This window comes from Acyrthosiphon pisum, chromosome X, assembly GCF_005508785.2.
Source record: "Acyrthosiphon pisum isolate AL4f chromosome X, pea_aphid_22Mar2018_4r6ur, whole genome shotgun sequence".
NCBI lineage: Eukaryota > Metazoa > Arthropoda > Insecta > Hemiptera > Aphididae > Acyrthosiphon > Acyrthosiphon pisum.
In genome coordinates, this window is record NC_042493.1 from 27,762,519 (window position 1) to 27,775,123 (window position 12,605).

Sequence of the window (12,605 nt, forward strand, 5' to 3'; positions counted from 1 at the left end):
TTTTTAACGACTAAATAATCTAATAGTATTATTGTATCAATTTATGTTTTATGAATACTGCGTGGTATTATTTTTTTTCCATTTCGATTTGAGTTTCGAATACCAGCATTTATGTTTTCCAATTTCGGATTCAGTTTCGATATCGATTTCGGCTTTTAAAGGTTTTAGTGTTTTACTGGTTTCAAGCTCGGGCTTTATTGTAACTTTGGAGGTTGGTCTGACGCAACATCGTTACATAGCTCCGACATGCACAACAGGCGGAAAAATGTAGCTCTGGTATGCAATAAACTGACTTAAAGTGGCGATTTTTATATAGATCAATGTAATATATGTATACGATATACGGTTGATATTATATTATTTATCATCAGTTGTTGTATCTTCGAATCATTTAGCCATTTTTATTTATTACGTTAAAAATAAGTGTGTTAAAATAGTGAGTTTATTACAATAAATACAAAAATATATTCTTTTTTATACGCTGAATTGCTTAGTATTATTGACTATAAAACAATACATTTTTGATTTGGAGTAAAAATGAATACATTTTTTTCAAATTTAAAAAAAATAAAATAAAACATTACAAAATGAAGTTAATTTAGTTTTCGTATTATACTTTAAGTTTTATTAAAACTATTATAAGAAATTGTTCATGTAATAAAAATTAAATGTATATCTCAATTTGTTTTTCTTTATAAAACTCCATGAACGTAATTTTGTATTATTATTCGTTTAAAGCTAAACGAACTATTTTTTTTTGTTTATAAAGAAAATATAAAAGAAAATAATATTTTTATAATTTATACAATATCAGTTTCATTAAAAAAAAGGTACCTACATAAGTTACCTGTATAAATTTAAATTTTGAATCACTTATTTTTATTATGTACTTCATCATACTTAGATCGAAATTTATATAAATATGTTCATGTTTATAATATATACCATGAAATTGTTGATATTGAAACTTATCTAAAAAAGAAAATAATGATACGTACCTAGTAAATATTTTCCATATTTTTTTTTAATAAAAACACATACTTACATAAATGATAAAAAATACTAAACATTATATTATAATATAAAAATGATACGAATATACAATTCATTTACATATTTTTAACATATACGAGGGTAATGGACTAGTAATGGAACCTTTGTCGCTAATGTTTAGGATTTTTTCTTCTTTTGATCGCAGAAGGCGACGAGAGAATGAAAAGAGTACCTACTTATACGTATCCACTTTTACTATTGAGGTATTAGGTATGATAAGAGTACACAATACATGAAAAAACTTGAAATTATAACATTCTGTTATAATAATAGGTCTAATATAAAATGGAGAGTATACATCAATACACTATGTATGTTCACAAAAATTAATTCCGATAGGATGAGGTCAGATGGGACATCCCGTATTACTTCATAGTTAATGACTTCTACGACAATAAAACAAGACGTAACTTGTTTATAGTTATACTCCATATTTATTTGTAATTTAGCTAGTTCGGATGAAAAGTAATCGTTATTTTCGATTTTGTAAATTATTTTTTCCATTTAAAAGTGTGTTGAACAAAAAAAATCTATAAAGCCATTTGAAGTAGGTTTAATAATCATAATATATTGGTGGTAGCAGGCAGTTTCCCTGTCATCGTCAGTTCAAATTCAAAACGAGAAAAAAATATTAGAGGGAGGTGAAAGTGTACAGTATTCATATTATATATTATACAGTATACACGAATTCTTCCCACTATACCATTACATTTTTTTCTGATGATGTGAAAATGTTGTGCATTTATCACAGTAACATTACAGTTGTAAATGCAATTTTGAAATATTTAAGCCATCAAAAAGCATAAAGAATAATAAATATATAGGTACACTTAGGATATATAGGGGGGTTGTGGTTCAGAGTTGTACTTAATCTTAGGACACGATCATCGCGTGTGCTTATCCCTCCAATGTTGTCCGAGTGACTAGGTCGTATAATGTAATTGGTTATAATATTAAGTTTCCTAATAGTTTATTAAAAGCTGCAATAATTTAATTTAATATAAAAATAGATCGAAGTGTGGGGCCATGGAGAATAAAAAATCAATTGAGTTCGACAACTTACTTTATAATGTTCGCACTTTTGTTGTATAACAATGGTCATATTATATGAATAAGTTGAATGGCGGCCGTTAAATGGACACAATACAAGTCATAGTACCAACCTAATAACTGATGTTCGTCGACTGGTCTTGATTTAGACTTGAGATCGACAGAATAAAACCTACAAATTATATACCTATTTACATAATATTGATCAAAAATTCTAACGGAATCAATGTGATTGTATTCGTCAGTCATTACTCAGGACTTCGGGAGTGCGTGTTTTAGTAAGATAAAATAGCTAAATCTATCCTACGTCTGTAGACTGTAGTAAAAACTTTAGTCAAGTCATCAGGTTGGAATTTGCGCGAACATTATTACGCATCGTTTATTGAGTTTATTATAATAAATTATTGCAAAATAATTTTACTCGCGTATTTTTCAGAAGATTATTTTTAAAACTTCGAGTACCAGCTGTATATTACAATATATTATAAGTATAGAGTTAAGTATAGAGTATTTTCGCGGAAGCATTGCGAAAGCAGTCCCAGCGGCGCCGTCGGCTCAAACTCGAAAAAAAAAAAAAAAAAAGTATAGAGTTTAAAAAATGCACTTTAAAACAAAAAAATGTTGTTATTGGATTTATACATTGAACATTTTAATAAGTTTATTATAAATTCAAGTATATTATAATATATTTAATGTTTTAAATTACATATTAATATTACTTGTTATTAATATGATTGCCACCCTCTCCAGCTGGTTACACACTAAGCAGTGAGCGGTTTATCCGCAGCGAATAACCACCTAAAATGAAACATATTTAGTTATTCGAATGACATATTCAAATGGGTAATAATAGTGTGAAATATTGTACCACACAGCGGCGGGTACAGCCGCCTAGCTCGAACTGCGTTTGCTTTCATTTTCAGGCGTACGACCAGATATAACTAAAATGTGATTTTCCTATAGACCTGTATTCCAACAGGCAGTTTGATCACCCTCAAAGTGTAAAAACATAACTATGTACATTAAATTATAATTAAATTATATATTTATTATGGAATGCGGGACGTGCCCAATTGCATTGTATAGTATACATAATAACTAAGAGAAAGTTACATAAATAACAAAAATTACAAATATTAAGATATAAAGAACGAACAGACAATAATTTAATACTAAGTACTAAGTAATAGTGGGTCCAAATTGGGCAGTTCCATTATACGGACAATAGGATGATTTGTTAGATATAGTTACAACGGCTAAAAGGAATTTGGAAAGGGAAAGAGTATCTGGAATAGAAACTTGGAACTCTGAAATTAAGTTTATATAGCAGGGTAGGGAAATAGACATCACCATTTATAAGTTTAGAAAGATTAGCCTGTTTCTTCCTGTCACATAGGGTAGACAAATTGAGGTACTGCAACACAGGTGGATACTCGTGAGGTGCGCAGTGTGCACTCAATGCGTAATGCAAAAGCGGCAAATTTTAAAAATTTACGCTGAACTCTTTCCATTTGACTCCTACCATCGAATGTGTACGGATTCCAAATAATTACCCCATACTCCAACACAGACCAAAGAAAAGAGCAATTTAACGTCTTAAGAGCAGGGCAGATTAAATTTAGCCGAAATTCTTTTCATAAAATCGAGAAGCTTCAAAGCCTTACAAGTAAGTCTCTCAATATGAGTACGAAAAGTAAGCGATCGATCAAAAATAATACCAAGGCTCATAACAGAGTCACTTGGCTGCTTTAGCGCAATATAATTGATAGTGTATGTAAATATGACGTGCTCATTAGAATGAGATGAGTGTAGGTCATGGTATGACATTTAGGGATACTAAGCTCCAAGTCTAGTCCCCTGGCCCAATGAGCGACAGCATCAAGATCATGTTGTAAGAGTTTACAATCATCAGCGGTGCCAATACGGAGAAAAAGTTTAATATAATCATCAAACAACAGAAGTTCGCTGTGCTGTATCACATCTTCGATGCCATAAACAAAGAGTGCAAAAAGAACGGGTGATAGATGCCCACCTTGGCGTACACCAGAGGTTACACTAACTGAGCTGGAACAGAAGCCATTGATCTTGAAAACCTGTCTCCTCTCACACAAATAGGAACTGATTCACGATAATAGAGGCTCACCAAATCCAAGATTTAACAGAATGCTCAACAATGCACGATGGTTCACGCGGTTAAAGGCCTTTGCGAAGTCCAAATAAACGGAATCAACCCGTGAATGCTTACTGAAGACCTCAAAAACGTACTCAGTAAAAATTAAATTACAAGTTGTAACAGAACGCTCAGGGTGAAAACCGTGTTGTTCATCGATAATAATTTTATTAATGGGCCTATGTATGGTGTTGCCGCCACAGCACAATGATAAGTCACGCAGTCGACCACGGCCTGATCAAAGGTCGTGCCGTTGTCGTATTCGCGTCTAGCGAGACAACCGGTCGGCCGCCGTGTTATGCAATACATGTTATCGGCCTACTACGGTCGGTGATATGCAAATATCGTTGTCGCTGTAGAGTTAGTCGTCCACTGTTCGTCTTCAGTACCGGTGTGTTTGTGTGCGTGTGCGAGTAGTCACCGTCAAAAGGCTCGCACCACACATAATATCACGCGTAATCCATTGCGTCTGGGCATTACGCATTTACCTACCACGCGTAATCCATTGCGCCTGGGCATAAAGCCATCACCCGTGGCTCGTTATTATGTATGGCTGTCACATCGTTTTCCGACAGTTGTTTTTTTGCTCATTCGTAACAGTACCTACATACTATCATATTTTATACGTCGCGTTGCGTCTCGTTGTTGCGGCAGTGTTCGTCCGCTTACCACCGTACACACGGTGTATACACGCTGCGTCGTCTGCACGCACGATACTGTTGTTGTCACGGTAGGACCGCCGTTGCCTCGCGAGATTATCGACGAGTCATATACCGAGCGTTTGTATTCGTGGGTGCCTCAACGTACACAAGTTGTCCACCGGTGCTGCTGTCATTCACGCCGGGAGCTCGTCAACCATTTTCACGGGTCACAACACTCCACGTCGTTGCATTCCAGGGTCACGTAACGTTACCCATATAATTATTTTTTCTATTTTACAATATTTCTGTGTTGTAGTGATTTATTTTAGTCATAAGCTCCCACCCCTAGCCACTTAATTGTTATAGTTGTAAGACGGTAGGAGAATAAAATTAATACCATTTACATCGTGTCATCACATTCTCCTTTTTGTCTCCTTTTCTTCCGGTTCACATTTTTACAAATATCGGTGGAGCAGGAAACCGTAATCTCCTTACTTCGGACCTGCTGCCCAAACATTTGGTCCTACGGGCCGGATACCTCATTGAAAAAAAAATATATAATACAGTCCACTAGTCTTACCAATCTGTAGTTACTGTGTGCAGGCATTTTGCTCCATATACTTGTCGAAATATTAGTTAGCCATGCCTCTCAGTCCTACAGAAACCGAACGTGCAGAACGCCTTCTAGTACGTACTATCGCAAAACGTGATGCTCTCGTTGTACAAATGAGTTTGTTGCATGATCTTTCGAAAAATGTCGTGCATAACGCGGCTACCATTCTTCCGTTATTCCGCGCTCGAAAACGCGACATTGATTCACTTCTCACCCAATTCAAAGCTGAACAGGACTCAATTTTAGATATGCTAGTTCAGTTGCAACGCATAAGTGAATACCACACTACGCATGCACCGATCGACATCGCGTTATCGGAACAATATTATAATATCTTAGCAGTCGCTGAAGAAATCGGTTTGAATGTTCCATTGACGGTACCCCCGGTCACCGTTAGTTCTCAAGAGTGTTCTCATATTCAATTACCGAAAATTGAGCTTCCTCATTTTGATGGTGATTTCTTGCAATGGATCGCCTTTCGTGATACGTTCAAATCATTAGTACATGATAACTCGCAAATAAAAGATATCGAAAAATATCATCATTTGTTGTCCGCCGTCAGTGGAAGTGCCAGTGCTGTCGTGCGTTCCCTGCCGTTATCAGCGTCCAATTATGTCGTCGCATGGAGGGCCCTTCTTGACAGGTTTGACAACCCACGCCTTATCATGAATTCACATTTAGATAAATTGTTTAGCTTCTCCACCTTGCGTTCATCGTCGTTGGACGATTTGAAACATTTTTTGGACACTTTTCAAGAAAATATCGCCGCCCTGAGAAGCTTTGACGTTCCAGACAAAGAGGGTTTCTTGTTATTCTACCTCGCGTCGCGGGTATTGGACTCTAGCACAAAATGTTTATTTGAATCCCAACGTGATAATCGGACAATACCAGTCATCGATGAATTGTTGATGTTCGTACAGACTCGATGTCAGGTTCTCCAAAATAGTGCAGGTACATCCAATTGGGGATCACCAGTCAAGAACAAACCTACTTCCTACGCAAAAAAGGGTTCGTCGTTCGTGAAGACTTCCTTATTAGCCAATGCTTCAGAGTCCCACAAGCCGTGTTTAGTTTGTAATGGCCCACACCCTTTGTATCGATGTGACAAATTCATACAACAACAGGTGCCGGCACGTCTCAAAACGGTACAGACACATCGTTTGTGCAGAAACTGCATAAGTGCAGTACACGACACTTCAAAATGTTCATCGAAGTATTCATGCCGTCATTGCTCCGCGAAACACCATTCATTGCTTCATTTGGACACATATAAAACAAAAGAGTCCCTGAATCTACCCAGCTCCTCCAGTTCGACTTCAGGGGACACATCGAAAGGTCAGGATGTAGCCACGGTCAACATAGGAACAGCCAGCCGCACAAATTTGAGTGTCTTGGGGACGGCTAGCATTCGGATTCAGGATAAGTGCGGACATTGGATTCCATGCAGAGCTCTGATAGACTCAGGATCACAAGTCTCCGCGATAACTCACAATTGTGCCACCCAATTAGGCTTGACACGACGTCACAGCGCCATTGACATCGTGGGATTGTCACAAACACCAATTTCTCGGGTAAAAGGAGTAGTAACATGTTCATTCACAGCGAGTTCCACCTCTTCTCCGGAATACTCATGCGAACCCATTGTATTAAGCAAGATCACTGGCATATTACCATCCATGAGGCTTAATCCAAGCATTCGCTCGCACTACTCCGCCCTGCAGTTTGCGGACCCATTTTTTGATCGTCCAGGGCGCATTGATTTCTTGTTAGGTGCTGATGTCTACAACCAACTCTTCACGGGCGAAAGTCGTGTGCATCATACTCCAGGTTTTCCGTCAGCGTTCGAGACACGATTAGGATGGATATTCATAGGGCCTATTGCCTATGATGGTACTGAAATCTCATCAAACAGTTTGACGGTACGTACAGAGCCGTCATTGGATAAATTGCTCCATCGGTTCTGGACAGTTGAAGAGCCAGTAGTACAACCAATTCCATTCACTGAAGAGCAGAAGTGCGAAGATTGGTTTGTTCGGACAACCCAACGGGATGAGTCAGGCAGATACATAGTAACGTTTCCTTTCAAGTCAGACCCATGTATTTTGGGTGGGTCACGTACAATGGCCTTATCTCGGTTTCTAAATTTAGAGCGCAAATTACAGGTGAATGACGAATTGTACGCAGAATACCGGGCGTTCATGGATGCGTACATAAAGCTTGGTCATATGCACCTTGCCACGTTGCCTGGAAAGTACATCATCCCGCATCACGCGGTAGTCAAATCCGTGAATGATTCTATCAAACTTCGGGTCGTATTTGATGCATCAGCTCGAACGTCATCAGGTTCATCGTTGAATGACATCGTGTTCACGGGCCAAAAATTACAACAAGATATTTCCACATTGTTAATGTCATGCCGGTTACAACGGTACATGTTCACAGCAGATATTTGCAAGATGTATCGGCAGATCAAGCTATCTCATTCCGACCAACAATATCAACACATCTTATGGCGCGATTGCCCTTCGGATCCGTTACAAGAATACGCTTTATCCACTGTCACATATGGGGTTGCGTGTTCGCCATTTCAAGCGATCCGGGTGTTGCACCAACTAGAAGCGGACGAAGGAGATAAGTTTCCAGCCACGAAGAACGTGTTAACGGCCCAAACGTATGTAGACGATATCATTACCGGGGCCCAATCCGTTGAGTCGGTGCTAACACTCCAGAATCAACTTTGTAACCTCTTGGCAAGTGGTGGCTTTATCTTGAAGAAGTGGGCGAGCAATAGTCCAGAAGTTCTTCAAACCATTCCCGTCGCAGATAGAGTCCTTGAATTGTCTTTTGATCCCAAAGATGACGCTTGTGTAAAGATTCTCGGGCTCCATTGGGACCCCGTCACAGATACGTTCACCTATCATAGTGATCATGTCCAGTCCGCACTCACCAAAAGAGCAGTTCTATCGTCCATCGCCAAGATATACGACCCGCTAGGTGCTCTAGCGCCGATAACGTTCTGGGCAAAATGTTTTATGCAGAGGTTATGGAAGGAAGGATATGAATGGGACAGTCCCATATCGTCAGAACTAGCATCAGCATGGGCCCTATTTGCCTCCGAATTACCCCTTGTCTCCGGTATCCGGATTGCACGTCATATCCCGGTTCAATCAAGTAGCCACGCGCAATTGATTGGGTTCTCCGATGCTTCACTGAAAGGCTACGCCGCGGTCGTATACCTCCGACTTTTGTATGTCAACGCGTCACCCACCATACATCTTATTACCGCCAAATCTAAAGTAGCGCCATTAAAGTCAGGTCAGGCGGATGAACTTCTATCTGTCCCACGGCTGGAGTTGTGTGGCGCGCTGCTGTTGGCACAAGTTCTACAGCGCGTACAAGGGACCATGGCATCCGTGGTGACATTGTCGTCAATTCACGCGTGGACTGATTCAACAGTCGTTTTATCCTGGTTGACGAATGTGCAAGTACAATACAAAATATTCGTCACCAACAGACTCAACAAGATCAAGGAACTAATTCCAACATGCGAATGGCACCACGTGGTTACTTCCCAAAATCCTGCTGATTGCGTATCCCGCGGAATGTTCCCGAAGGATGCGTTGGACCATCGTTTGTATTGGGATGGTCCTTCATGGTTGTACGAGCCCAATGATGAATGGTCATCCGCCACTTTCCAACCTTTAGCTCCCCATGAGGTACCAGAACAGGCAAGCCACACACTAAGTGCAGTGACACTCGCCACCCATGTAGATGACCCCGAGTGGTTCAAAAGATTTTCTTCATTGACAAGACTTCAGCGTGTCATTTCATACATGCACCGGTTCATTGATCGCGCCCGAAAACGACAGTCAGTACTTGGATATATTCGACATACCGAACTCGAACGTTCATTGTTTCTGGTTATACGGCTGACGCAGGATCAACATTTCTCGGCGCTCAGAAAATCACTCACGTCAGTACCTCCTGAAGCTTCTCCGATATCACTCGCTAGACTGTCTACCTATATTGACTCAGAAGGAATAATTCGCGTGGGTGGCCGTCTGCGGCACTCCGTACTACACGATGACGCCAAAAATCCCATTTTATTACCAAAAGTGTGTTCCTTGTCTACACTTTTAATCCGACACTATCATCTGCAATATCTTCATGCCGGCCCACAGCTTATATCGTCCTTACTCGTGCAACGATATTGGATCATGTCAGCCAGGGCCGCTATCCGTCGCATAACATTTAAATGTATTAGCTGCACTCGTCAAAAGGCTACCGCGCCTATACCAATAATGGCAGACCTGCCGCCCGCCAGAGTGCGTCCATCCCGGCCATTCGCTCACGTGGGGGTGGACTATGCGGGACCGTTCCTGATCAAGGAAGGGAGGCGGAAACAAGCACGCTCCGTCAAAGGGTATCTAGCCTTGTTCGTTTGTATGGTGATTAAAGCGGTCCACATTGAGGTTGTTTCGGACTTGACCACCGACGCGTTCATTGCTGCATTACATAGATTCGTGTCGCGACGGGGACTCCCGTCAGATATATATTCAGACTGTGGTACCAATTTCAAGGGAGCAAATCGTGATCTCCAACGTTTGTTTTCTGAACCCGCAGCGCAGGAATTGTACTCCGGTGCCATCGTCTGTCACTGGCATTTTAACCCACCAGCCTCACCGCACTTCGGAGGTCTGTGGGAAGCCGCTGTGAAGTCTTGCAAATACCATCTGAAACGCGTGATTGGAACCCAAATGTTGACGTTTGAAGAAATGGCCACACTAGTCAGCCGGATAGAAGCCATCTTAAACTCGAGACCAATCACGCCACAATCGTCCAGCCCACACGATCTGAACCCGTTGACACCAGGTCATTTTTTGGTGGGTGGGCCTCTCGTCACAATTGCTGAACCGGATTTGACCACTACTCCGATGAACCGTTTGCGCCGTTGGCAGCTTTTAACTTTGTTTCACCAATCGTTCTGGACCAGGTGGGCATCAGAATACCTTACGAGTCTACAGAACCGAGCCAAATGGATACGACCACAGCTCAATATTGAGGTCGGGGACCTAGTCATCGTCCGATGTCCAAATTTGCCACCAACTGCTTGGAAACTCGGCCGCGTGGAAAGCACTCATCCAGGTGATGATGGCGTGGTGCGAGTCGTCACGGTGCGCACCACCGATGGGACGTTCAAAAGACCATGTGTCAAACTTGTCGTGCTACCTACGCCTGATGATCCGTAACATCTGAACTATTCTTTAATATCATTCTTGTTCCTTTTCTGTTCTCTTTTGTTTATTGTTCCTGTATTTAAAAAAAAAAAAAAATGTTGGCCCCCCAAGTATTAGTATTACGTGACCCGCGAAGTGTATACCATCCTACAGGAGATTGAAAGTCGCTCCAGTCTGCGTCTTTCAAGCCGGGAGTATGTTGCCGCCACAGCACAATGATAAGTCACGCAGTCGAGCACGGCCTGATCAAAGGTCGTGCCGTTGTCGTATTCACGTCTAGCGAGACAACCGGTCGGCCGCCGTGTTATGCAATACATGTTATCGGCCTACTACGGTCGGTGATATGCAAATATCGTTGTCGCTGTAGAGTTAGTCGTCCACTGTTCGTCTTCAGTACCGGTGTGTTTGTGTGCGTGTGCGAGTAGTCACCGTCAAAAGGCTCGCACCACACATAATATTACGCGAATCGATTGTTGTGTGTTATCCGCTACGCATTTACCTACCACGCGTAATCCATTGCGCCGGGGCATAAAGCCATCACCCGTGGCTCGTGATTATATATGGCTGTCACATCGTTTTCCGACAGTTGTTTTTGCTCATTCGTAACAGTACCTACATTATATCATATTTTATACGTCGCGTTGCGTCTCGTTGTTGCGGCAGTGTTCGTCCGCTTACCACCGTACACACGGTGTATACACGCTGCGTCGTCTGCACGCACGATACTGTTGTTGTCACGGTAGGACCGCCGTTGCCTCGCGAGATTATCGACGAGTCATATACCGAGCGTTTGTATTCGTGGGTGCATCAACGTACACGAGTTGTCCACCGGTGCTGCTGTCATTCACGCCGGGAGCTCGTCAACCATTTTCACGGGTCACAACACTCCACGTCGTTGCATTCCAGGGTCACGTAACGTTACCCATATAATCATTTTTCTATTTTACAATATTTCTGTGTTGTAGTGATTTATTTTAGTCATAAGCTCCCACCCCTAGCCACTTAATTGTTATAGTTGTAAGACGGTAGGAGAATAAAATTAATACCATTTACATCGTGTCATCAAATTCTCTTCGGACCTGCTGCCCAAACATTTGGTCCTTCGGGCCGGATACCTCATTGAAAAAAAAAATATATAATACAGTCCACTAGTCTTACCAATCTGTAGTTACTGTGTGCAGGCATTTTGCTCCATATACTTGTCGAAATATTAGTTAGCCATGCCTCTCAGTCCTACAGAAACCGAACGTGCAGAACGCCTTCTAGTACGTACTATCGCAAAACGTGATGCTCTCGTTGTACAAATGAGTTTGTTGCATGATCTTTCGAAAAATGTCGTGCATAACGCGGCTACCATTCTTCCGTTATTCCGCGCTCGAAAACGCGACATTGATTCACTTCTCACCCAATTCAAAGCTGAACAGGACTCAATTTTAGATATGCTAGTTCAGTTGCAACGCATAAGTGAATACCACACTACGCATGCACCGATCGACATCGCGTTATCGGAACAATATTATAATATCTTAGCAGTCGCTGAAGAAATCGGTTTGAATGTTCCATTGACGGTACCCCCGGTCACCGTTAGTTCTCAAGAGTGTTCTCATATTCAATTACCGAAAATTGAGCTTCCTCATTTTGATGGTGATTTCTTGCAATGGATCGCCTTTCGTGATACGTTCAAATCATTAGTACATGATAACTCGCAAATAAAAGATATCGAAAAATATCATCATTTGTTGTCCGCCGTCAGTGGAAGTGCCAGTGCTGTCGTGCGTTCCCTGCCGTTATCAGCGTCCAATTATGTCGTCGCATGGAGGGCCCTTCTTGACAGGTTTGAC

At 41.1% G+C, this 12,605-nt stretch overlaps 1 protein-coding gene across 1 annotated transcript; it reads left to right on the forward strand.

Moving 5' to 3' along the window:
- The first annotated feature begins 5,556 nt into the window (after positions 1-5,556).
- On the forward strand, positions 5,557-10,776 carry LOC103309431. Its single transcript, XM_008184828.1, has one exon. It carries the CDS (start codon positions 5,557-5,559, stop codon positions 10,774-10,776), a length of 5,220 nt encoding a protein of 1,739 aa, XP_008183050.1.
- The last annotated feature ends 1,829 nt before the right edge of the window (positions 10,777-12,605 follow it).

Coding starts and splice junctions, on each gene's coding strand:
- LOC103309431 (XM_008184828.1), top strand. CDS start 5,557: ATGCCTCTCAGTCCTACAGAAACCGAACGTGCAGAACGCCTTCTAGTA.